This window comes from Bemisia tabaci, chromosome 3, assembly GCF_918797505.1.
Source record: "Bemisia tabaci chromosome 3, PGI_BMITA_v3".
NCBI lineage: Eukaryota > Metazoa > Arthropoda > Insecta > Hemiptera > Aleyrodidae > Bemisia > Bemisia tabaci.
In genome coordinates this window covers 26786218-26814217 of record NC_092795.1, presented here as the reverse complement: position 1 = coordinate 26814217, position 28000 = coordinate 26786218, and the positions used below count along the sequence as shown (strand labels likewise).

Genomic DNA, 28000 nt, shown 5'->3' with positions numbered 1-28000 from the left:
ATATATAAGTTATTAAGAGGGCAAACTGATAGAGGAAACAGAAGTTGGAGAGAACTTGAGCTAGGTTTGAGGACAAACATTTATTCATTCTTGACGACAGAGTAATGCAAACAAAGACAAAAAAGAGATGATTAATACAGTAGATAGGCGAGTGAATAGTTTTTCGTTTGTTTTTTTTTAAAAGCAACTTGAGGTCGCAAGAAATTATAAAAAACTTTTTCGTGGTGAAATGTTTGGAAATGAAAATCACTGATAAAATCCTTTTTTTAAAAAGTAAAGGAAAGAAAGAGAGCAGTTCGTTAATAAAAATGAATAGAACTACATGTTGGTTGAAAAAGAACGAAGTAAAACAAACAATAAAAGAGTCTTAAAAACTGAGCAAAGCTTAAAAAGAAACTAAAAAAACTCAAATGGAGTTCACACTAAAAGTGCAAAGAATACACAAACCTTAGGAAATGACTTTCGTAAAACAAGTTATAAACTAGGTATGTATGTACTAGTCAAGTGAGATTCCCTGAATTTTATCTGTCACATATTCTACACCTTCAAATTACATGACAGTCCCGGGGTCATGCTACTGGTCGGCGCCACCAAAGTGGCTGAGTTCTTAACTCAATCAACAGGTTCAACCTGCCTTAATAACAAAATTAAAAAAAAATTTACAAAATGAACAAACTTAGCTATAACAGAACTCACAGTCCCTTTGAGTTCCAAAGGAAAATGAAAGATATAAAACACATTCTTGACTGGTCACTCGTGCAGGAATTTAAATGAGTGACATTTCGATCACAGGTGCAGTTTAATTGAATGTCATCAGATTCAACGATGAGCAAATTATCTTAGGTTTGGCTGATCAACAGCCCAGCTCAAGATCCAAGATCTTCCATTTCAGAGTCATCATCGTCATCGTTTGAGGAGCCGTCAGCATCGGCCTCACCATCGGCATCACTCTCCAACTCGTTGTCATCTTCTCCACCATCATCACTTATTTCTGAACCTGAGCCACCGTCAATGATACTGAAACTGACCGCGTCTGGAACAGACAAAAAAGAAAGATTAGAGCTATTGAATTTTTTACTCATTTACTTATGTGTACAGGGAGTCCCAGGATTAAGTACGAATATTGAACGAGTCGATTCTTTGGGTCAAAAAAAGACGTTTTTGTGGTATAACTTTCTTTTTCCAAAAAAGCTTTTCCTGGGGGCCACCCCCCACCCCCCCCCCCACCCGCACTCCATTCAGTCCCTATTATTTCTAAAACGATGAGTCATAGCAAAAAACGCTTTCTGATTCTTTCCACTGTTGAGACTCATACAACTAAAATAGGGCCGGATAATTTAACTATTAATACGAACCATCTTGCTGATCATCATCTGAGCCTGATCCATCGGAATTTTCCATGTCTTCTTCTTCCTCTTCTTCTTCATCCTGCTGAAAAAGAACATAATTTTAATTAGCATTGCACGTTACTACAAGGGCAGACTGATAGAACATTTTTTGAAAGATTTTGGTGAAATAGAAATGCAAGTTGCTTTTTTCTGAGAGCGTTTTTTCTTCAATCTGCTTAATCATTGCTTTTAAAAATCTGACGATAATCAAATAAGAAAAATACACAGAATCACACTATACTGCTGTGAAACGAGTTTCAAAAATATGTTGACTTAGTATTACGTAAATCTACAAAGCTTTGCGGATATCGACTAGAATGTTCAAATCCACAAAAAAAATGAAGGTCTAAATCTTTTCTTATTAAATCATAATTACCTAGTACACTCACATTATGGGATGCCATTGATAGACATCTGTGATAATTGTACTTCTCTCTCCCGCTTTCTTTCCAAATACTTCAAATACTGAAGCTTAAGCTTGGAGAAGGATAGTCCCTGACACTAATAAACAAAAGTTATTCCTTTTCAAGCAGTCTAACAATTACCACAAAACTACCTCCAAAACTGATGATTAAATGATATGAAAGAACTTACCCCCTCGTCATCATCATCTCGGTAGCGGCCAACATCGTATAATCTCACCGTAGACTCATCAACGTTTTCACAGTCTCCTAGATTCTCAACGATAGCTATGCTAGTGTCATACATGTTGCATGCTAAGTGGTAAATGTTCTTCTTCACGTCTACCGTGACTGTAAACAGATGAAAAATACATGAAACTATACAGAAAACAGAAACAGAGAGAAAAATAATGACTAGATATTCAACATTTTTAAAGTTTTTTGAAATAAAAGCTTTGAAGAAAAAATGCAGACTGTTTTTGGTTGATTCATTTCTAAAACCCACACGGCCAATATTTGGGTATGTGCAACAAATAAAATCAAAAACCTGAGCTGACTGGTGTTCAGTATGTATCACTGATTGTTGTAGGTAATCAAAATATTTGCTAAAAAAAATAATTTGACTTCACTTGAAAAAAAGAAAAGAAAAATGATTTGGATCTAGCAATCTTTTGATTCGCAGGCAAGTATTTAACCTACTGAACTTTTTAAGAAAATGGTAGAAATGAGCTCCACAAACACTACGGATGGTGATTAGAAAATCTGGATACAATTGTGACACAAAATTTGATATGTAGAGCAGTAATTGTGCTGTTTACAGGGGCTGTTTGTACTTTCCTTACTTTCTTAATGAATTTTGGGAAGAAGAGTATGCCCACTTTAAAATGAATGCATTTAGTGTCTGATTACTTGCACTGAAATAATTCTACCAGTCTAATTTTTGGAGAAAAAATTATACAATACCCATTGATACAATGAGATGCAGTCATTATATTCGTATGAATTGTAACAGTAAATCTAAGGAGTGCTTACTTATACTTGAATAGTCGTATGGATCTAGTGTTTTGAATGAAGTTTCAAACACAGATTCTTCTTCATTTTCTTTTTCTAAAGAAACAGCATAAATAGCGGCTGCTGTTGGAGGGAAGATAACACTACACTGGTCCAAAGTTGAGACAGTCCTGAGTAAATGGAATGTGCGAAGGTCCCAAACTTCTGTGTTTGATATGATCTGAGAAAAAAATTCGTTGATTAAACAATCAAACATCAAAGACTTCTTGCATATATGTATAGGCTTACAGATTGCTCCGTACCCTTACAAAATAACCCACCATTGCAGCCGTTCTTTAAAAATACAGATATCTGACCCCAAAAAAAAGACAATTCGTAACTAGGGTTAAATCTTTTAAGTGTTGAGCAATACAAATTTGCAAAGGATGAATTAAGTTCAAATCTGACCCTCCAAAACTTACATCTTCTGACTGATCGAACTTCACAAATTAATATTTCTTAAAACTTAGAACATAAGAAATGATATGAGGTATAATGTTACTGGATTCTCAAGCTAAGTCCAGGGCTCAAGATCAGTATTACACTTTTAAAAACTGATACATTTTTACTTTCTCGCTCCCCTAGGGTAGAGAGGAAGTATTGTCATCCTCCAAGAAAAAAAAAAAGTTGAAATTTCATCATTTTTGGACGTTTTAAGGTCCCAGGAGTCAAAATAACCATACTTGAAAAAATGTGTGTCCGTCCGTCCGTCCGACGTCCCCCAAATCTGTGTACAGCGATATCTCAGAATCTATCTGTTCGATCATTCAAAATTGGCACGGAACACCATATCTATGGTCTCCTTATGCTCGTCAAACGATTTAGGGGTACGCTAAAATTTGGAGGGGCTAGGGTCAAATTGGGTTAAAGGTCCATTTTTTTTCTTTAAAGTCAAATCGTTTAAAACCTCTTGATAGATCAGTGACCAGCGTTTTTACGGATGGTAAATCTTCCCTACTGGCAGAAGATAAAAGGATAGTGGAAACTCAAATGTCAGTGAGATGAAGACCTTTGAGGAGGATGATTTTAAACACCTCGTTTTTTACAGAGCAGTAACTTCATTGATATTGGAAATCAGAACTTTGCGTTTACATGAATCACATTATTTTTTGATGATCTACAAGAAAAAACACCATATTGTACAGCTGATGACTGGTCCCTTAGGGCCACTTAGGGGTCATTAGATTGATAATGGTCTTACTTCTAGGCCGTTTGGATGGAAGACACCACTGAGAGTTTGGTTCAGTTTATCTAACTTGTGTATCTCTTTGCCCGAATTGACATCCCAGAGGACACCATCAGAGAGGACTAGTTCATCGGTGGGACTAAATGTAGCTCGATTTTTGTTGTACTGATTGGACATTGTTGGCTTTAATGAACATAGTTTCTTCCCTGTCTCGATATCGTAAATCTAAAAGAGAAAATAGACAAGCAGAAACAATATTAAACTTTATTCTAAATGGAATTAAAGTGAATCCAGGGTTCGATTAGGGATAATTTAAGATAAGAGATAGCGCCACCAGTCACCACTGAGAATTTCACTTTCCTTCAACGATTACTGAAATAATATTGTTCAAATTACAAAAAGCAGATCTACAAGATATAGATTATTTTTTGCTTGATTTTTTGAGCCAAAAATATTGGCAATTAGAATTACAAGCACAGAGAAAGTGCGGCTGAAACTTTCAGCTCAGCCGCGGCGGCCGAGCGCGCAACCGAATCCCTCATGTTCTGTCTCTCTCTCTCCCATTGCCGTAATGGGAATTACTTTCCGCCGCAGTTACGACTTTATTTTCGGGAATTTTGGGAAGATTTTTTTACTGTGTGTCCCTCAAGTATGTTGCTATATCCCCTGGATCCCCAATCTTGAATAAGTATCACGGTTTTTATTATTTTGGCAAATATATATGGCTGTTCTGAGCAGCGCGACGTGGTGGCCAAATCGCGAAGTTCCAAATCTGGATTCACCTTAACTTACACCTTCATCTTCCTGTTTTACCTCGATTTTTTAAAAGGAGAAATCAGTTTCTTATTGTTGCACAGTTATCAAAAAAAAGGTTGGTATTTTAATTAGGGTATACTTATACTTAGCAGATTAAGAATAACTGAGTAAATATTCTGCAATTTATCGGTTTCAAATTTTCGCTGTAAGACATGTTCTATAGAAAATTAAAATTAATTCATGTTGTTCATTTAAATACAAACAAAACAAAGGCTACAGTTTTGTACGGTTTCCTGATCCATTCAAACGATTACAAGACTATTTGATGTGAATATGATTGGAAATATTGATGTGACTATGATTAGAAATATTGATTTGACACTGACAAGAGACATTCCAAAAGTACATACCGTTGCAATATCAGATTTGGTTCCTATAACTTTATCTTGGACTAATTTGCTAAATTCTATAAACTCTTCTTCATAGAATGCATACCTGAAACATAAGGAAATAACATTAATGTTTGTTCGCAATAAGATACAGACTGAATAGCATCATGAGATTTCATTTAAGATGTATCCGATACATCGTTCGTTGTGATACTTCTAATTACTCCTATTAAACTTTGTTTATTTCTTTCATCTATGTACTTTACTTGACAACTAACTATTAAAAATTTAAACCATTTTTTCCGTTTCCCGAAAACTTGAAGATGTGGGTTAGAGTCATTTGCAGGATTTATTTTGATTTTTCTTTTGAAAATGTCATTAATTAAAAAAATCTACCATCGATTCCAAACAATGCCTCCTTTTAGGTTCATGTAGCCTTGCAAAAAACGACAATTAGGATTACCTAAATTGAAGACTTTTAGAGATCTCTAGCAGTTTTTTCGGACACAGAAAAATACAGCTTATGAATTTTGAGGATCTTACTGGCATTTTAATGAGCAATCTTGAAGACTTCCGTCAATTGCATGCTTAGAATTCAGAAATGCCATTCTATCAAATGTATTTTAAAATTTTAAAAAAGTCATTCCTCTTTATATACATCCAAAATCAGAGGCCAGTTGAGTTCTACGAAATTTAAAAGAAAAAACGTATGTTTGTGAAAATTTAGCGAAGGAAAAAACAGCTAAAAACTTTGGCAAATAAATACGCCTATTTCTCATATAAAAACAAAAGAAAAAAGATTTAAAATGTACTCACTTCTGTTCAAAAACTTTGTCAACACTCCACATGGCAGATAAAGGCCGTCTCCAAGTTGTTGAGGATAGAAGGAGATTTCCAGCTTTATTACATTCTAAGTTTGATATATAGCCTTCATGACAAGCATATGTCAAATCGTCCTGGCAAATAAAACAATACCTTTTTAATGAAACAATCAGGTTATGAAAATGAAAAAATGTGAGGACATATTTTGCTTGCCACCGTCAGCAGCATCAATGCTATTAGAGCACAGGGGTTGGTAATTATTTGCCTGAAGTCATCAGAAAGAGGCAGGGCAACTTCCTGAACGTTACCATGCAAACGTTGTTTATGCTGTCGATTAATGGGCATCAGTTCTTTAACCCATTGACTTACAATGACGGCTCCCAGCCGTCATCGCAGCGCTGGGCCAGCTCTGCAATGACGGCTCAGAGCCGTCCGCTGATTGTTCGCGTTATTTCGGCAATTCTCCGGTAGATTGCGTTCTCATCAATGTTTATATGAGTAGTGTGGCCACCCTATGACTTATTGTGTACGGTAATTTCTTGTTTTGTTGCGGTATTTTCATATTACTGAGCGTTTGCACATGAAATAACCTCAAAATTTTCTGATTTTCGCTGATCTTGCGATTTTTGCGATTTTGACAGCTATAAACCACTTAAAAAAATCATTGTGTTCAAAGTTTTCACCATTTTTCTCAAACGTTGTATTGTGAATGCTTATTTTGTCAATTTTCACCCTTTGAGAAATAATTTCTGGATTATTTTGAAGTGTTCAAAGTTGCTGATTTTCGCCAAATTAAATCGTAATTCCTGGCCCGGCAGGGTCAAGTTAAATCATAAGTCAATGGGTTAACTCTATTGGGCTTGATGTCGAGTGATGTTACATGGATCCCCTTGACCGGACGACATATAGATACTCAAAAAGTGATTTGTACCAGAGTGTTGTTAGTTCTGCCGAAGAAGAAACAAGTTACAGAAAACATCTTGAAAATCACTATTCAATTGTAATGTTATTGATAGAGAAAGTATCACTTGAGTAGATAATAACAATGTATTAAGGAATTAACACTTCCAAAGCTAGGACTTGGTAGGGTTTTTTACTATAAACAAACACAGTAACCTGAGGGCATTAAAATTAGCAAAGAACAGTTTTGATTGACCTCAAAATTTTTAGTTTTCCTTTTCCTAGAGCCTATGCCAAATCAATTTACAGACTTATAGAGAGCAACAGATGATCTGCCATCTTGATTCTTGTATTTACTTTCGATTCTAAATTGAAGACAGCTCATCTTCTGTTACACTCTAAAAGCGCATATATTTATCTGGTGTGAACTCAATGCAAAATCAAACTTCACCAACCTCTTAGTTCAAACAACTGAGGAAACTCATCGGGCCATTAAAGTCAAAAATTGAGTAAAAGGAAAAATTCCAGTCAGCCAATACAAATGTAACCGTTGACACGTAATCCTTTCAGGGAAGTAGGCAATGATGGTTTAAGTATGTGGCTAATGCATTAAAAATACAATACTGAAAAAAAAAAAATTAGACAGAAGACACTTACAGCGCCAGTTTGAAGGTTGAACATTTTAACTTCTCCTCCATACGTGCCAACCATTAAATATTTATCAGACTAGAACAAATTGGAGAGAAAAATAGATTAAAAAGCAACTGAGGATGGAAACTGGAGTAAAAACAATCTAGGAACAAAAATGTCTAGCATTCTACTCATTTAACCAACATCCCACCAGGCAATACTGCAGCAACTACACTTAAACAGCTATAGATAAAATTGGATTTAGGTTGTGGTGTAGTAGAACAAAATCGAATTTTAATCAAATTTAGATCAAACAGAATTTAAATTACTTTTAGATTGAAATGAATTTTAATAATTCTCAGACTGGATTGTGATACCTTGGTCTTTTATTACATTTTTAGTTACATTCAACTTTTAATTATAGGAAGGCAGGCAGTCAATTTGAACTTCCATTCCTATACTAAGATAAGTGATACCGTAATATACTATGTCTTGGGTATTAATTCGAAGAGGACATTTGTTGCTCAAAGGAGACTTTCCTGAGCTCCAATGGCGAGGCCTTGGGGTTTCCTCCACTTTCAATAAAACACCTATCGATGAACCTTACATAGAAAATATGCAGATGCATAGAGAAAGGACAATGCTTACCAGAAACTCACAACACGTGAAATAACCATCGTCTTCACTTAACCTAAAAGTTCGTACAGGACAAAACCTGCTGTGGATTAATCGCTGATCCAACCTACGAGACTGGAGACCCTTGCAGTAGCGCATTGTGAAGTTGCCAGGAATCAAATTCCGAGGCTTTGGATCTGGACACTTGTGAGGTCTGCAAAGAAATTTACCTCATTAGAAAAATAGGATTACAATTCAAGCAGGAATACAGAAAAGTTGCTACTCTGCGATTACTTGGAGATTTTACGCTCTTCGCATTAAATGCTTCATCATTTAGCAGTTCACTCTCATACATTACACTCATCGTACAATACATTGACTGCAAAGGCTTTATCGGTCCCTGGACTTACAAAGCCAGGCTGGTTTTTAGGGCCTGGCAATTATGTAAACCATACTTTGGTAGCTTCAAGAGTAAAGAGCTTTATGCAAAAACGGCTTTTTTCGCCCCCTCTGGAACTTCTTTAGACATTGTCTATTGATTACTCATACTTGAGCGCCTCTTTTTCCAAATTTTCAGACCCCCAAAAAATTTTGGGGGGGGAGCTAGGAGGGGTGGAAGTCAAAACCTGTGAACCTCAATATCTCTCGAACGAAGAAAGATATCAAGGTCCGGTTTGGACCAAAAATCGTCGAAAATTGCATACTTTAAGATTCTAAAGGTCGAAATCCCGGTATCACATTTAAAAGTTAACATTTGTGCTTTTTTAGATTATAACTTTTATAAATTATATCTATCTAGAATCTATACCTTCAAAAAAAGTATTTGAACCTCGGACACCCCACCCGCCCACGAAAACACCAGAAACTAACGTGCCTGCGCAGCCAACAGTAAGGCAATCAAAAAGACAGCAAGGTTGGCAGTCAGCTGATGATGGTGGCCCGAGTAGCCACCGAAGCGCGTCCGAAAAATAACCAATTAGTGAAAGTGTGAGTTTTTCAAAAAATATTTTAAAAGTTTCAACACAGCTTTCACTGTTTTTTTTTTATTTTAAATTCAATTGTTTTATTAAAAACTTGTAAACTTCTTTTTTCATTTCACGGACAATACTGATGGTTTTCCAGATTTTATGGTTTCAGATTTTTTTCAAATTTGCCATCTTTTTCATAAAATTCCCTGATTTTTCCCTGACTTGGCGAAATTCCTTGACAATTCCCCGTTATGAAAACCTGTCGACATCTTGTGGTGTATATATGTCAATGCACATTTGCACATTAACAAAATTTTCTTCAAGATTCTTTTTTAAAAAACAGTGCTTTCAATCACAAAGAAGCTCATGATTTAATCTGTACGTACTTTTCCCTCATCAAAGAAAAATATCAAGCTTACTTGAATCAGTGAGTTCAAAAACACACCAACTCGGGGAAAAAAAATTGTTCAGGAAACACCTAAAACTGCGCAGCGGGCGAAGAAGTTAGTTTGAGAAAAACCTTTTTGGTGCCAAAGGACAAGTGCTTAGAGACTTTGTAAAGCACCAAGTTGAAATCGATACACTGTGTTTGATGACAGAGAATTAAGCGTTTAAAAATTTTGTGTTGGCGTTTAAAAACCGAGTTGGTGTGTTTTCGTTCTCACCGACTTTCAGATACTGATTTTTCATAGTCTGCCCTGAAAAATGTATATTTTTCGACCTGAATAACGCTTGAATATTTATATAACTTGTTGGTACAAGGTATACTGAACCGAAAAAAGAAAACCGCAAAATTGGATGGTCACCCGTTTCCCTTGAAATGGCCAAAAATTGTTATTTCCAATGAAATATTCGATTTTTTCCTATTCCAATCGCCGTTTCGAGCACTTCCGATTGCAATTTCGAAATTTCCTTTAGCGTGCAGATGCTTCTATCCATAAATGTTACTAAACCGTAAAAAAAAGAAAACCTAAAAAAAACCCGAGTTGGTGTGTTTTCGAACTCACTGATTCAATTGCAAAGGCTGGTAATCACTGAAATGTGCTCTCACGAATTAGCGCTAATGCCTCTCATGAAATCAATTCCTGTTTGGCGTACGGCTTGTTTACTGCCCCACCTGTTGTATGCAACCAATGATGAATTCCTTTTGCAAAAATAATAAATACTTACACAAGCAAATTAAACTGAGGACAGGTAACCATAGGATTTTTACACAAGGCATGTTGATTGGTGAGATACTCAGTAACGATAGATTCTAGTGTTACATGCGGTTCTGGGGTGAGTCTTTGGCTTTGGGGCTGTGACTGGAGTGGCACTGGTGAGGCTGCTGCGATAACGCGATCCGTTACTGTTTGCTTCTGCAGAGTTTTGCTTGCCTGCGATGCTAGTGCTGTACAGAGCCGATCAGATTCTGTCTGCTTCTGCAGAGTTTTGCTTGCTTGTGATGTTACCACAGTCAGCTTCTGGGGTCTGTAAAAAATTACCCATGATATGTTAATATTGAAAGTTGATATGCATCATGAAAATCAACTCACATTGGTAACCAGACAAGATTTCAAGTACGTTGCTGGAGTGTTTGCTAACTTCAGGAAAAATGTTGCTAAACTTCTCCAGGATCACCCGACTCACAATTACAACGATTTTCGGACTTTTTCAATACATGATCTATCGGCATGCTTAAAAATTAATCACCCAATCAATTATTTTGAAGGAGTCTTCAAATTTCTTATTTTCCTTCCAGGTGGTATACTTAAGGGAGAAGGTACCATGTACATATTAGAATGACTAAGAGCTTTTTCAAAGTCAAAGAGACATAGAATTTTGTATTTTTTTACTTTCAATCAACTTATATATTTTTGGAAAATATTAAAAAATGGGAGTACTTTTATTGTAATAATCATAAAAACTAACTTAATGATCATTAATGAGCAACTGAATCTGTTCTGAGTTTTGATCCTCCTTTGAAGTGCATTAAAAAAAAGAGAGAAAAAAAAGAGGGATTCAGCAATGCATTTTTTTGCTTCTGGACTGTTTTGAGTCAATGGTCTTTGGACCAGAACTGTTTGTTTTGAAATATTATTCTTCAAAAGGGTAGTGGCATACGTACTTGGCTTTGATGGTACAAACTGGTGTCGCAGCCCCCCGTACACTGAATCCTGCACCTAATGGACTGTTAGATGGAGAGGCAAGATCAGATTGTTGGTGGCTTGATGTGTTTAACCTGAGAAGAGGGTGAGAGAGGGGGGAGTTGCCAGACAAACATCGCGTCTGAAATCAAACAATCAAAATAATCAAATTAAAATTTTGATGAAAAAGTCCTTATCAAACAGAGAGTATAAACTTTTCAATGAGAAAAAAACACTAAGAAGTGGCCCAAACTGTACATAACAAGGTGGAGAAATAGTGCTGGGTCCACACCATTTTGCAGGGAAAACAAAGCCAAGAAGTTCCAAAAATTATAATTAGAGTCAAATATTAATTTTTTAAAGAGTAAAGAGTTTAGAATTTTTTATTTGAGTTAAAAAAATTATTTTTGACTCTTATTACAACTTTTGAATCTTCTTGGCTCTGTTTTCCCCGCAAAATGGTGTGGACCCAGCACCACTTCTCCATCTTGTTATAAACTCTTAAATTGATGCACAAAAATTGAAATTTTATCAATACTTGCACACCAGAAACTTGAACTGTATTAAATGGCACTGAAAATTCTTCATCATGATAAATTGTCTAAAAGAACAGCTAATTTCATGTTGAATCTTTCTTACTTCCCATGCTATTCCTTATCTTTTATGTGAAGAATATTCTGAAAAGATTTAAACATCACAGTTGATTTGTTTTCTTTTAAAACAGAAAGATAGGAAAGATATCTTGAGTTGAGAGCGTTACTGCTTTACACATGGAATTAATGAAGCCTAGAGGGAAAAATGTTGGACAGTTCGTCTTCACAATGAAAGGTAAACCTAATATGGAGAAATGCGTATCTGACTTACACGGCACTGATTGGAGTGCGTTGCGTAAGTGAAAGGCGAAAGGAATGGATTGTTGGAGTTGTTCTTGAATTCAGGAAGACCTGCTTCTTTCTGAAGCATTGCTGCTGAATCCTTCATCCCGTGACTCAAAAGATGCTGATGAATCAACTGGAACAGCTGCTTATCATTAAATTGAATGCGCGTTTGCGCTATCACATTTGCCTGCAAAAAGGAAAAATTTTATACAAGTTAAGGGCAATGTGATTTAACACTTCGGCTGAGCCATGAAGTTTTGCTGGCTTCTGCAAAGTGAGGGAGTTGTGAATGATAATTTCGAGACTGATATGCTGTTTTTTGGATTCTGCCTTGGATTTCTTTTTGGAGGTGTGTGTAAAAATCCTCTCCCTCCTTTGAAGATAGGAAACTCTAAATTACAGATAAATAAAAAATCAGGATCACTTTATAATTTATATTATTTAAGAGCTGGTTATCCAAGGATATCTCTTTAGGACAATATTTAATGTTCAATAAAATGAACAATGTTTAATTAATTCAAAATAAAGCATATACGGAACGAGGGATATATTTAAGAGCTCACCCTATGAATATATGAAAGTGACGCCTCTAATTCTGACCCATCAGGTTTTGTTTTACCTGAAACCTGCTCTAGCAACTCCAAGGCATATTTTTGGAATTTAACATGCTCTTGACGTTTGTCTTGCAAAATTGGATCCCGCATCAACCCTGGAAAATACGAATGAAATTAGATTTTTAAAATCAAACACTTAAAGATAGGCAAAATGATTTACAAGAACTGCAGCAATTACTCAATAGCTGTAAAATTTGGATCCGATTTTTCAAATCCAAAAAAATTAAGATTTATGATCAAAATACCCATTAGAATTCCCTTGAAAAAGTTTTGACTATGCACATATCAAAAAGATGAACAGTTGATGAGAAAAGCTAGCTTTCAAATTACATTGCCACCAAAATATCCATAATGCTCCTTCCATCTTAATTGGGTAGAAATTTCTGAGGGCGCTTCCATATACTTGTTTTTGTTCAATTGAATCTTTGTTGAAATACTTACTTTGCAATTCTCCGTTTGTGAAAAGTGGCAGCATGCTCAAGATTTGACGAACAGTTTCACTGCGCGCAAGGCCAACCAGAGCCCTACATGCTAGACACCTGATGTAATCTGCATCAGTGATAGGCGTTTTGACTGTCATCAAAGAAAGAAGCACCTGTGGATGCAGGGAAAAAAAGTATTACTTTTATCACAAAACATGTATAGGATTAAAGATCACACAAAATAACACTGTACAATAATTGATATTAACTGACAGATTTAATATTTTTACTCCAATCTGCTTCTTTTACAGTCCTTCAGTTTAGATTCAATATTTTTATAAATAGTTTTTTTTCTTTTTCAGATGGGCCTGAACAGTCTGCTTTATAAAGACATATTACCAAGGTGAAATGTTATGCTTATAAAAAGCAGGCTTTTCATGGTTTCCAAAAGACTGGGATTTAAAGGTTACCAGTGGCTGGATACAGCTTTGAAAGTGTTTAGTAAACTTAAAGAACGGTCTGAGAATTTTGTTCTTCATTAAAAGAGACCCTACTGACTCATCAATCAAAATGGGACCTTAAAAAAAAGCTTAACTATACTTAGTTTCATTTGGTCTGCAGGAATTAATTAAAGTTCAGATTTCACTTACCATAATTCCATTATTTGTTCTGACACATTCCCAAATTTTTTCCAGAAGTCCTTTACTGTTGATAGTGTATGATGAGCGTTTCCTTAAGTTACTAGATGATGAAATTTTGGAACCAAACTGAAAGATCACATGCATATTCTGATTAAATACAAGGTAACAGTGGTCAAAAGTCCATACAAGCAAAGAAAGCATAGCATCTCCTGTCTTAATCGGGAAATTGAATAATTTTAATGATTTGAATATAGGGCTGTGCGAATATTCGCAATTCCGACAATTCGCTTCGTCTGCCTCGCGCACTATTCGCAAATTGCGAATAATCGCACCGTCGCGAATAGTGAATTTTTGAACTGACATTTTCAAATATTCGCGCCGTCACGAGGAATGAATTTTCAAATATTCGCGCCATCAAAAATAACGAATTTCCAAAAGGCAATCGTGAAACGTTGCGAGGACCTGCGCAAGGCTTCCGCTTCCACCCGAGACATCGCGAACGGCGGATCTCCTTTGATCTTTACCGACTTTGCCGAGTTTACGAACAGCGAGCGCGATTGCGATTGGGGGAATAAGCAAAGAGCCCAAATTAAGGATTGAAAGACACAGAAATTTCTGAAATTGAAAAAAAAAGTTCATAAACACATTTTCATTTACAGCGAAAAAAATAAAATACTAAAATGTGTCAAGTGATCCTTCGATACTAGCTTGACTGCCCGCGCAGTTACCTTCAAATCCTGGAAATGCATACGTAACTGCAGGGACAGTCAAGCCAGCATCCAGGGATCTTCGAACAAATTCTTAACAGCCTAGGCTACTATCATAGCATTTCATTGTTTTCTGTGCAGGCGTATGAGCAAATGGAAAATTCTCAAAAATTAGTCACATTTTTTTTATCGACTTTGGTACCTAATATTCGCGAATTTTCACACTTAAAAAAGTCATTTCCAATTATTCGTTTTACTATTTGTAGCTGTGAATAATTGACTTAAATTAATCGCTTCGCTATTCGCGAATAGTTGCCGAAATTATTCGCTATTCGCTTCGTTCGGAAAATTTACTATTCGCACAGCCCTATTTGAATAATAATTATTGAGGAATTTTAAAAGTTTAAACTTGAGGAATAAAACGAATTTGAAAAGTGCGGCAGGGCCAAAATGAAAGAAAAATGATTAAAATCTAGCCGCAAAGCTAGCACCAATGTTTCACTAAGGGAGACGTCCTTCCCTGCAGCTGTGGAATGCTGCCCAGAGTTTAAAGCACAGGATAAAAATGAGTTTGGAATTCCAACAGAACCCTTTTCGTAATACTGAATAGGTAAACTTTGATCAAGAATCAATCTCCTTGAAACATAAACAATAATAGCTGAAAAAAGAATAATAGGCAAACTAACCCTGTGAATAGGAGCACAAACACAGGTAATTATCACTCCAAGAGCTGCTTTTTGAACCTCAGGATCAGCGACTATCTCACCCTCTGCGGCACCTAATATAACATTTAATCCTACAGTGTTGGCGTCATCTGGTAGATCGACTCGCTGGCACAACTGCAGGGCAACACAGGGCATTATCGAGCAAATATTCAGGACATCCAGTGCACTGCGTACAGTCTCAGCTCTGAAACACAAATCAGACACAATGAGTGACCCAAATAAGGGGTCTGATGCATGCAAGAGTTACGCCAAAGTAAATAGACTTTTTGAAGGTAAAATTGCGCAACAATAACATTACACACAGCAAAAAAATCTAAAAATCACTCTTGGAGCGTTATGTGCTTACGAAAATTTACTGCATATGCAGGCACTTTTTCTTCATGGCCGGCAGTCAGGTTTGCTTAGAGACTCGAGAAAACCTGACCTGAACCGCTGACTGTTAAACACTTTTTTTAGGCAAGATATCAACTGATCAGAGCTTTCGTTTTGGAAAAACAAAGGGAGAAGAAGGAGATAGGCGCTCGAAAACAACTGAAATCATACACTAGAAAGAGTGTATGAAAATGTTTGTTCAATTAGATTAGGTTTTTTTTCTCCTCCGTCTGTGCCAACCTGCTTGCGAAAGACTGAGAAAAACTACCCGTGAACAAAGGAAACTTAAAAAAACAAGTTACAAAATAAGCAGATTGTGCGCTAGGGAGTGGATTTCAGACTATTTTTATGTGCTCATTGTGATTTCCTTGCGATTGCACACTGAGGAATAAAATTTCATTTGCTGTACTTCTTCGGTCATAGGCTCATGCAAAACTGCTTGCGGCCATTTATTTCTAATTTTTACTGAGAAGTTTCCTCAAATTTAACAAGGAGTTGCAAAACTGACGGACAGTTGAATCTGCTGGTCAAAACTCCAGCAGTGGATAGGAGAGTGAGTCAGAAAGCGCAGAAAAAGCTTTACTGCCCAATTTTCCTTATTTTTATTGCTTAAGGTAGATGTTGAAGTTTTTTTGTTATTTTTATATTTAAAGCACTTTCTGGGATAATACTGGTATAAACTATAGATTTGCTTTTTAATTTTAGATAAAATTAGTGTTTATATGCCTGTGTTAGATTTTCACTTACCTGCCAGAATAGTTCCACTCATATGCAAAAATAATGACTCGCAATAAAAGAGTTATGCCTCCGAAGTTGAAGAGCTTATTCACAGGATCCCAAGTGTCACGAAATGAAAATAGTTCCATCATAGTTTCAATCTGCTCTAAAACTTCTTCTGGTGAACTTTTGCAAATCTGTAATTATTCAGAAAACATGAGATGAAAGTTAGACGCTCAACTTGAGTGAATTGCATACTTACAATTTGTGAACATTAAGCTATCAGGCAAACTGTACTGGCATGATTAGCTAGCTAGAAATTGGAACAGACTAGATACACGCCGAGAGTTAAATTTCTTGGTGGCTGCACAGTGTTTACCAATATTTTTTTACCTTCTTCTAGCCATTTTTTGATTTTTCAATAAAGCGCTGCTTTACTTTCAAGGGTCTCGGTTGAGGAGAGTTCAGTGAGGGCAAAGAAATTAGGCCTGTCAACGGAACGCCACTGGTTTCACTAATGTGCTCTGATAAGAGCGAAACTGGTGGCATTCTGTCGACAGGCCTGATTTCTTTGCCCACACTGAACTCACCTCAACCGAGACTCTCGAAACATGGCTGGAAAAAGTTAAAAAATATAGGTAGATTAGACTCGGTTGATTCAGATTAGGAATAAAATGAACAGAAACATGAAACGACTTTGAGTGGATTAAACTATGAAAAATTATCCACTTGAAAGAAAAAGAGAGGAAAATTTGTTTCTTCAAATACTGTCTGCCTTCACTGTTTTTTACTTCTTTATATTTTGCATCATGACTAGTCCACACTTTAGCCTGCTAATTCATTGATAAATGCTTACCTTATTGCTTGGCAGTCCTGTTTCAGCTCGTTGGAGTTTATGCACCTGAATAAAGAGATGGGCTTCTAAGTAACGTTTCAGAGCGACGCACACATGACGTACAATTTGCCTCGCTGATGATTCTTCATCCTCATTGACTGTATCACCTTCATTTGATAAGAGTTGTAACATACTCATCTGCAAAAATAAGAAATTACATCAAGACAAAATTTGCCGTACGCAAGTAAGAATGTGACTTTTTTTTGTACGTGTTCCCCTTAAAACTCAAGGGAATTTTATTTTCTCAAGCATTCTCATCACAAAGACACTTTATTCTTGAAAAACGTCTTGTTTCAATTGCAGTGGTTGGTTAGTTAGTTAGTTTAGAATTATTATTAAGTCAAGAACTAGAATTATAATTATAGAAAACATTACTTAAATTAGTATTGCACTTAATTTGATGTAAACAAGTCGCAGGCGCTTGAATATTAATTAATTTTGACAATAAAAATTGTATTCATTTAAAATTTTTCCTATCCATTATGAAAACTTCTATTTAAAACGAACTTTATCAATTCTCTATCTAATTATTTGTTTACTTATTTATTTATTCACAAATTTTGTAGGGGTAAAAATTTTAGGGAACAATTAAAAATATATTACTATGCAGAGCAAAATTAGGATTATTTATTACCATATAGAGCAAAACCAAAAAAACTCACAACATTATATAAGATTCTAAGTCCATCTTGACTGTCAAACTCCTCAAGGATGATCTGAAATTGAAATGAAAGACCGAAGAACATCGTAGCGTGACATCTACCTGAATCATGTGAACATTCTAGTAACCATAGACCATACCTAGAATAAGAGGATGAAAAATTTTATAAATTTCATGAATATTGATGACAACTGAAAAAATTCAACACTTAATGGTTATCGATAATGACAACTGCCAGTGATGATAAAATCTGAATAAAAGTTTTCCTTTTTCTTTGAAAACTCTTTGTGGTACTTCACACTGCGACCAACTTGAATTTATTACTCCATGATATTTTACAGAGCTTCAGGCATCTTCATCAATCAGGGCAATCAGGATTATCTTTTAAGATAGTGATCAGAAGTTTTTGTGACTGCAAGGAGGAAGGTGTGGAGAAACTGAATATTCAGCTAATAAGCTAGGCATAAATAAGGCATTACCTAACAACTTCATGAAGAATTTCCTTGGGTAATAAGCACACTCTTTCCATGGCATCCTCACAGTATGCTAAGTAGTAAAAGCATATTGAGACACCAGTTGCTGCAATGCCTGGTTGAGGGACTTCCAGAAGATGCTGCATGAAGAGAGAAAATCACAAAATTAGATTATCACAACAGACAACTTAAACTGGCTCATGTAGTTGTGAGACTTGTGAGCAGAATTCTGACAAGGCGACTAAAGTTTGAAATACAAAGATAAAAGTGCAATATGTTTCTAGATGTTTCTACCCTCTTTCAACACCCTCCCCACCCCACCTCCCACAAAAGATACTGAATTTAGTAAGAAAAGCTGAAAATCATAAATTATTACTACAGAGTAACATCAACGAAAATGCGATGGATGATACTGGAAGAAAGCTATGAAGAAATGAATTTTCTGAGACAGATTCATACCTGGAGACCATTCATGCTGAGAAACTCGATTGAGAACTTTTTGTGGCACAGAAGTGCAGCTAGGTATTTCAGAGCTTCAAAGGCTAACCGCGATGAACGTTTTGTTTCCTTGATGTTGATGAAATTTAAAATCAAACCAAGCGCGTTCTTTTCAAAAACGTGACTCAGGAACTGCAAGGAAAAAGAAATAAATTAGGGGATTACATTCTCTTGATTAGATGCTTATCACACGTATCCTCCTTTTTATTTCAATCATAAACTAAGTAAGTACTCCTATGTTGCCACATACTGGTCTGAGATGTAAAGTCAATAGATATTAATTAGATTTCTAAAGAAAGGTCTCTTCCTTGAAACTTATGAAAGTTTTCAAGAGAGGTAAAACCATACATTTTTTAGCCTCCGGCGAAACCTAGAGTCTATACGGCTTCGCTGCACAACTAAAAATCAACTCTTGACTATTTATTTCATCCAAATGAGATCCAGGGCTCAAAGTGAAGAAATATAATGAATTAAGTAGAGGTGATTTATGGTTATTTATTATGATGTTTCCCACTTATGGATCACCAACAGAAACCCTAATTATTTAGGTCAACCCTGGTTGATGCTCAGTGCTTATTCTAAAAATCAGCATTTTTACACACACGTAAAAACAGAGACATCAATTTTTGAGCATTGAGCTTTGAGTTTTAGAACGGAATAGGAATTACAATTCTTACCTCTTGATATTCTCCCATTGGAGTTAAATACTTTAAGATGAACATCTGCCTAGTGTCAAGGGTTGGTGGATACATTTGCACAGAACCAATCAGAAAAGGTTCCATTTCTGACCAGGATGAATTGCTAGATTCGTTGAAGCGGCAGGGACTTGCTTTAGACCGAGGTGGAGACATCCTACCTAGTTCACAACTTGATCTCCGCCCTCCTAGAAAAGAGCCAAGACAGCCGAGATCAATTTATCTGTTTTAAAACTAACCAAAGAAAATAAATTTGAGCTTCAGGTCCTAATTTTTTCTATAAAAATACCTTTAGTTATTGCATCATCTAAAGACAGCTTAACCCACACTCTGAGTTTTATTTGTGCAAGAGATTCTCTCTCTGCGGAATTACTTAAATTAGATTAGGTTCTATTTTTATCCCCTCTTAAAATATTTTTTTCTTCTCTTTCTGAACCAGGAAGCTCAAAAAAGTCTAGTTAGTTTTGAGGGGGAAAAGGCACGTTTTGAAGAAAAGAAAATGAGCCATACCTTTACAGTCTTTCTGGGATATTCCATTTGTTTTTGGCACTGTTTTGGCAAACGTGTCCTGCATACATGCATCGGTATCATACAAAGAAATTGTTTGTGGTTTGTTGTTGCGGGTTGTTCTCACTGAAAATATAATTAAACAAAAACATGAGTCAATCAAACATCTTCAGTACAGTTCAAAGCTTTTGCTTTCTTCAGTTACTATTACTATCCATATCTAGTAACTTTGATTATTATCAGAGAAAAAAGAAGTGATGCCAAAACTTAATTTCACTAATAGTGTAAAATCCACAATAATGTTTGAAAAATCCAAATAAATTGTTTGATGATGCTCAAGCTAAAGGTAAGCATGCGTACCATCAAGATTCAACGCTGCAATCAGTATATTAAAATATTACTTATCCAAAATAAAACTGAAGCACTTTTTTTCCAGGGATATCAATAAAACTCCATTAACTAGAGATACAACAAAGATCTATTTTGTTTCAATACCCCCCCCCCCCCCCCCCCGCTTAATACATCATGATGACCTACGACAAGCAAATTAAAGTTACACGATGGTTTTGCATGTATTCAACCCCAAAGCTCACATAAGCTCTTAAAGCTAACACTGCAGTAGCTTTGAATTAACAGAATACAGATTAATCTACCTCTGTAATTAGTAGACTCTCTAAATAATGATGGAAATGGGTACATGGGCAGTGTTGCCATGATAATAGGATAAAAATTACTTCGTTATAAGAGAGGTTCCATTTACAGAATGACATCCTCCCTCTTCCCCCACGACTCATATACACAGCCCAACCTGCTCTTAGAAAATATACGAAAATATTCTCTCATAATTGAAAATAATCAACCATCATTACAGCTTCAACCGCAAGAGCTTCATAGTTGATTGATAATGAAATCAGTGGCACCATCATGTTACTTGCTGAATTTTATTTGTGCACATACAGATTGCTGAATCGCAAGTTTTCTACTCTTTTCAGGGCTCGATTGGAAGGGTTGATTAGATGTATGGGTCCTGACATCATTTGTAAGAATCATTTTAAATGAGAGCTGTCATTGAGAGATTGTCCTATTAAATTTTTTGTTGAGTTGTAGTTGAAACTTCAAGTTGCAATTAAAACTAGGTCTTCGCAATTTTGTTACATAATACACACACAATTCATTGGCAACTTACTTTTTTTCCGGGGAGAAGAATCCAAGGTATTATCTTTACTATGACTGTTTAGATGTGCAAAAGGTCTTGGATTTGTGGCACAATTTTGCTGGTAATCCTTGGTCCGCTCTTCCATTTCTTCTCTTTGAAGTTTGTGAAGTCTTTCTAACATCAAGGGAACTAACCTGTTGTTGTCTTCCCTGAAGGGAAAACAATGAAAGTAAAATACCGGTAATTATGAAAGTTTCATTGTTTTTATTTTGTTCCCTTATTTTTCCGTTTAATTTGCAGAAAATGAATTAGAGAGATTGGAGTTAAAAGTTATGGCAGCTGAAATGTTAACATTTAATCACAACATTCTGCTCAAGTATGGTTGTGGAGTTGTGTGCCTAAAATGGCGACTTAACTCGCATTTCAAAATCATTTTAATTTAAGATGGGAAGGAAAAAATTGAAATAATATTTCGCAGAGGGCTTTTAGGGAGGTGCTTGAAATATCACTCGAAAGAATTCCTCCAGAATAAAGCAAATTGGCTGCTCACATACCTCTGACTGAAATTTTTAGTTTAATTGGCGAATGCTGAAAGAGCTCCGGTTTAAAACGTTCTAATAATAATTAAGAAACACCCTCAAAAAGTAACGCTGATATCGAGAAAGAAAAGGTGTTACCTAAACCCAGCAGCAATATCTTGTACTTCCATTGCGGCTGCAAGTAAACCTGTCGCATAAGTTTGAAGTGGCTCAGGAGCATCTGTTGCCCACGAAAACAGACGTTGAATTAGGGCATCATTTGTTGGCTGAAACGTCACAAGAGTATGGAATGAAGATAAATGTAATGATTATAGCTGAACAAAGGGGCTAATTATTTTCAACAATTAAACATACAAAAAAATTGGCAAAAAATTGAACACTTCTTGCGCACTCTCTTCACAATCTTTTTCTTTAATATATGTAATTTCTTTAAAAATCTGCAAACCATGAATAAAAGGAGACATCAATTTAAACATCATCAGTGCGTATACACAATTAAGTTTCTCAGCAGCACTGATATGCATTTAATTATCTTTGCTTCTTTGAAAAAAAAACAAGCAATGCAATATAAACTTACCGTTTCAAACACTGCAGATGTTTCCAGACCAGGCATGATGTCCAACATCAAGCGACAGGCTGCAATATTTAGCTTACGAACATCTTTTCCTATGATATTTTGACGGGAGTAATAGTTTTCTCTGAGATAGTCCATTACAAGCTGAAATTTGGAGGATGAAACATATTTAAGTGCACAGGATACTTTATGCTGAGGACTTAGAATAGTAAAGAGGGACTGTGGCATTCACATTCAACCACAAGTTCCCAAAAGTGATTTCTCACCTTAACACGTTGACTGCCACGGTGTTTTAGGTACTTATTTCCCCCGGCGCCATAGCCTTTTCTTTTTGGTATTTTTTTTAGAATTGACTATATCAAACCTAAACTTCATAGACCTTCGTAATATTCTTTCAGCTTTCAGCCTGAAGCCGCCGGTCGTTACGACCGGTATGGCCTCCGGTGAAAAATAATGCACCGGAGGCCACGCCGGTCGTCCGGCCGGTCGTGTGTTCCTTGAGAATCAGCAACGTTGCGTGACTCGCGCGCAGTCAACCTACAACCTTGAACGGCATGAAATTACTGGTAAGGACTGGTAAAACTGGGTAGGAGACAAACCCAGATACCCCCTAACACCGAGTTTCAGGCGAATCCATCGGCAAAAAGTCGAGGTTGCCAGTTGTTGACCATTTTGAACTTTAATCGGCGGCCATTTTGAAAAATTAGGGTTTTTTTTAAAAATCTAACGTCAAATTCGTTTTTCTCGTGCCAAAATACCCCCAAGTACCGAATTTCAGGTGAATCCATTGGCAAAAAATCGAGTTTGTCACATTTTCGGCCATTTTGAACTTTGACCGGCCACCATTTTGAACTTTGACCGGCCGCCATCTTGAAACGGTTTGAGATAATGACTTCGGGTTTGCGCGAAAAAATTTCTTTTTTTATGTTCTTTCGAACAAGGTATCACAAAGGGGGTCTTCCCATTTGAAAAAAAAAGTTAGGGTCCGTAACCCCCCCCCTCCCCAAGGGGGGCCCCCCAAAATTTTGGGGGGGTTCAAAAAGTAGCTCCCTTTGATCTAGGAACACCCTCCAAGTTTCAAATCTCTACCTCAATTAGGTCAAAAGTTAGGAGGGGGGGAGGGGACTTTTCGAACACCCTGTATTTTACCTTTTTACCCCTACCTCCTCCCCTCCTAAAAAATTGTTCCTCCTTTTTTTAAAATTTATTTTTCAAGTTGTGCCAAAATTTAAAGGTCTAAAATTAATATTGAGGTAAAAAACCAACGATTGTAATTATATTCTAATTTAAAACAAAAAAAATAGCGAAAAAGAAAATTAAAGTTGAAAGAGAAAACCCCCCCCCCCCCCCAATTGTTATTCCCCTCTTTTAATTTATTTTCCAAAATGCGTACAATTTCTAAGGTTTGTAACTAATATTAAGCAAAGAAAACAACACTATTGTAATTTTATTGTACTAATAAATAAAGATGATAAAGAAAAAGATCCATGAAAATGAAAAAAATAAAAAATCCCCCCCCCCAAAAAAAAAAAAAAAAAAAAAAAAAAAAAAAATTCAGTGGTGCATTCTCTTGCTGGGGCCATAAGCGGCCAATCTTGCTTCGGTCGTGAGCCATAAGCGTATACACGGCTCCGCCGGTCGCTGGCCTCACAGTAGCCTAGTAATGCGAGCGAGCGGGTCCCGGTCGAAACGACCGGCGTGGCCCCGGCAGAACCCTTCGAGGCCGGTCGATACGACCGGCGTGGCAGTTAACGTGTTAAAGGCTAGACACTTGTTCAAAGTGAAGCTCCAAAGTGGTGACTGCTTAGCCAAGTATTGCCATTGATTACCTTAGAAGGAGAGCGGGTCTCTCTATTTTTACGCATCGATGCGCAACACTTGACTAAACAGCCATCACATTGGATGTGTGTCCAGCTCTTTAGTGAGATAAGTTGAACACCAGTTCAACCTACCAGATCGATTATACTCGAGAGGTATCGCTTTTCTAGGGAGTTTCTAATCTAAAACATCCAGCCACAAACTTGAGGTTTCTTAACAAAACTTGCCTCAGAATTCAGAGAGACAAGGACGTAGAAACTTGACACACTGAACGGGAATACATCATATTTGATGGATCACAGACATATTGAATGTATTTTTATCCCATCAATCAAATTCCTTGTTATTTTCCTTCAAATTTTGAGACAAGTTTGGGTGCACAGCTTTCTCAAGAAGGTAATTGGAGGTTTTAAGAAAATTTGAGAGAAGGTAATTTTCTTTCAAAATTTTGGAAATTGATTTTATCAGGTTAAACTTGTATTACACAAAATTGAAGCATGAAAGGAATTAGCTTTAATTCCACTTCTTATCTGAAATTCACTTCTATGAAATTTCTCTTTCATTATTTTCTTTTGATTTTCAAGTCTTCAAAGGTCGTAAATTTTGGAACTTACGGCTTGCAAAGCTGTTGTCAGCTCAAGGTGACAAAATTTTAAATTCAGTTCTGCCATCCATCAAATCTGACATTTGGCTTTTTTATCTAAATGACTGCCATACATCAAAGAAAGAGGTTAGCAAAATAGAGAACTGTGGGACATTATTGGCAATTGAATATTCTTCATAAACTTAATTGTATCACCGGATGACCCTGCAAGTTTAAGAGGTTACTCTTTCTTGGGTCTGTGAGATTCTTCTTTGACAGTAAAAATAAGATGAAAGGACATCAGCAGAAATGTGAAGAGCAATTTTCATGCAAGTAGACTCTTTAATGTCATGAAATAAATACCTTAGTCATGAAAATATCTTTGCGAAAAAGGACTTTCAGCATGTGACCTAAAGCACAGTTCGGGTACACTCTTGAGGGATGGCGTTCATCAAATGGGTCTGGATCCATTTTTTGGTAGTTTTCTGCTTCTATTTCTATCATCACAGCAAGTCTAAGGGAAAAAGAAAACAAAATTAAGATCAGGAAAAGTATTAGTTACTTGTAAGTGATGTATCATAAAAAGTTTAGTGTGTAATTGGCAAAATTTTAAAGTCTAGCTTGAGTCAAAAGTAAAGGATTCGCAAGCAGTATTCGATTGTAGTTAATTAATCCATTCCATTCAGAGATTTTGGTACTCAAAATAAAGAATTGAACTCGGAAGCATTGATTATTCAAGGTGAAAGTTTGCCCTCTTTCTCCTGTTACATTTAAGAGAGAAAACAAATTTAACATCCCCAAAAATAACATTGTTCCACAAATATATTACTTTTTGACAGAGAAAAGAATGTTGCTGTGATTGTAATGGTAAAAAATACATGGCACGCCTGAAGAAATTTTGGTGTAGCAATTACTTTCATGGGAGACATATTTTGAAAACTTAATTTACACTAATGACGGCTGTATCACAGTGTTTGATCACTCCTATTGGTACTTAAAGCAGGATACAGGAGAATGTGAGCAAAAGTAAATAATACATTATGTATTTACTATTTTTTCAGGAAATAAATTTTCTGTGATGTGGCAGAATTTGACAGTCATCACACAAGCATTTCAGTCTCGCAATCTTTAAAGCAGGTGACTTACTTTGTTAAAGTTGGGATTGGGTCATAGTTGGGCGATGCGTGTTCTTCTTCCCACTGCCGAAGGATATCAACGACCTCCTTTGCTGGACCCTCCGCAGTCATTGTGGTTTTTTCAATGCGCTACTGTGATCGAACAGAAAGAATATTATTTTAATAAAATATATCCATGTAAGTTGAGCAAATTAAAACTAGGTCTAATTATTTTCCAATTACAATGATGTTCTCCCTCATGGTATTAACAATGGTACCAGGGGCTGTACTTTCCTTTCAGCAGCCATTTCCCCTTATATGAATCAACTAACAGGCATGAGAGTCACATTTACTACTTCTCAGCTACTTTCAATTTACCACAAATCTTGCTTGCCAGGATAAAATGCTTTTCTGTTGCTGCCAAGACACCACCAATTTTGTGAAAATCCTCAAACAACATTGCATTGGTCAGTAACACCCATTTTATAATATTCAATTCCTGAAAGTTGGTGGGCTTTGATGAAATAGCCAGGCAAGGGAAACTGCGTTTGCTGATTTGTCAAACTCAGCTTCAGTTTTTGATAGACTGGATTTCGATTAGCTTTTCCTCTTTGTGAAAATGCTTTCATGAATTTCCCAATAAACTTTTAGGTTCTTTCACATAAATTTAAGTAACCCTAAAATCCTGAAAAAATTCCTTCCCACAGTCCAAAAATGATAGAAATTCTCCGGTATCCTGGAAAAACTTTTGACCTAACGCAATCCTTCAATGCAAGGTCATGAGGTGGAACATTTCCTTCACCCTGATCATGTAGAGAGTACATTGCGCTTTCATCTTTACTGTATCCTGCTTTCATAGTTTCCTGAATTATTGATTGATTGAATCATTCATCAATTTTCCTTGGCGCTATTTCACACTTTATTTATTGGTACTTCCTTGTCATATCCTTTCAGTAGTATAATTTGGGGCACAGTCTGAATATATCAGCTTCGTTACCTACTACAGTGTTAGAATATTCTTGTAGTTTGTCTCTCACATTCTTAAATTTTTTAGGTACCAGCTAAAACTTCTCTTCAGTAATGAGGTTGAGGTTATGTAACACTAAAAAAAAAAAAAATGATCGCAGATCCTGACCTCAGTAAGACAACTGATTGATAAGACGTGGCTTATTAAGACTTCCTACTGATAAAAGAGTCCACGGGGAGTTTAAGTTTATGCACTATTTGACTGCAAAAGAAGATTCGCCACCTTCCCTCATTCTTGCATTTACTCTCAATGCTAAACTGACATCTGATGATCTTTTGCAGCACTTTAGAAATGCGTAAACTTCTTTGGGGCAGATTCTAACTATCCAAGGGGTTGACCCTACCTAATATTTGAAAGTTTCGCTGACAGCTAAGTGGAAACAGAGGACTCCGCTAATGGAGGAGGACGTGACTCGGAATTGTGCAAAGTTGGCTAAGAGAGTTGAAATTAGAGGTAGCGATAAAAAAAACGCAGGAGGTAATGTAATCAGATATTCGATGTGTATGATACCAATAACAAACGCTACGTAGCTTCATGATCAAACAAAATCAAGTACAAAGCTCGTTTACTTGATTTCATTATTGGTCAGCATGCATGTGACTGGTGATGATAGTGCTAAAGGTAAATGACAGGTTTGAAAGGCACTGTCATATTCGCAAAAGCTCCAGGGGTCTCGGTTGGGTGAAACGGGGAAATATAACCTTCAAATTTCCATTTCTACAGAAGTAGAAATGATGGGTGTTGCAAATAGCAATAAACAAGCTAGATAAAAAAGCTGACAGGTGAGGGGAGGAAATTTCAATTCAACCTTACCAAAATTACGGTATAATGGAAAAATCTACGAAGAAACAACTCTCTTCTGGAAAACGCAAATGAATGTAATAATACGGCACCCACACAACACTACGGGTGTACCGACCGGATGAACGTGCTCGCGTAGTTAGCGAGTAAATGGCTGACTGGATGTTAAATTACCTTCGAAAATAAAGTTGAAATACGGACTTTAATTAAAAAACAATGAAAACTGTCACTAATTGCGAGAAAGACGCAATTGAATCAACCACCATTTATCACTGGATAACATTTTGGCAACATTGAAAGTGAACAACGCGGTGGTGAACAAGGAATTCGGCAATGAAACGTAAGTTGAAC

General features: G+C 36.3%; 1 protein-coding gene across 5 annotated transcripts; it reads right to left on the bottom strand.

The window, feature by feature from the left end:
* Positions 1-61: 61 nt before the first annotated feature.
* On the bottom strand, positions 62-27981 carry mahj (LisH and WD40 domain-containing protein mahjong). Of its 5 annotated transcripts, none has more exons than XM_019042316.2 (29): positions 27824-27981; positions 25853-25974; positions 25070-25220; positions 22309-22449; positions 21870-21997; positions 21223-21401; positions 20040-20162; positions 19512-19717; positions 18796-18966; positions 18343-18476; positions 17865-18003; positions 17164-17340; positions 16338-16504; positions 15180-15402; positions 13796-13912; positions 13165-13318; positions 12673-12818; positions 12096-12296; positions 11213-11373; positions 10276-10575; positions 8171-8351; positions 7550-7618; positions 5987-6126; positions 5192-5276; positions 4041-4250; positions 2822-3020; positions 1983-2140; positions 1356-1431; positions 62-1033 (listed from the first exon to the last, which is right to left on the bottom strand). In XM_019042316.2, exons 2-29 carry the CDS (start codon positions 25951-25953, stop codon positions 867-869), a joined length of 4404 nt encoding a protein of 1467 aa, XP_018897861.2. In that variant the 5' UTR covers positions 25954-25974; positions 27824-27981; the 3' UTR covers positions 62-866. The 5 variants fall into 5 exon arrangements, with proteins under 5 accessions (XP_018897861.2, XP_018897865.2, XP_018897864.2 ...); XM_019042320.2 differs by having other exon boundaries at positions 1356-1428; XM_019042319.2 differs by having other exon boundaries at positions 25853-25971; positions 27824-27958.
* Between the last annotated feature and the right edge of the window lie 19 nt (positions 27982-28000).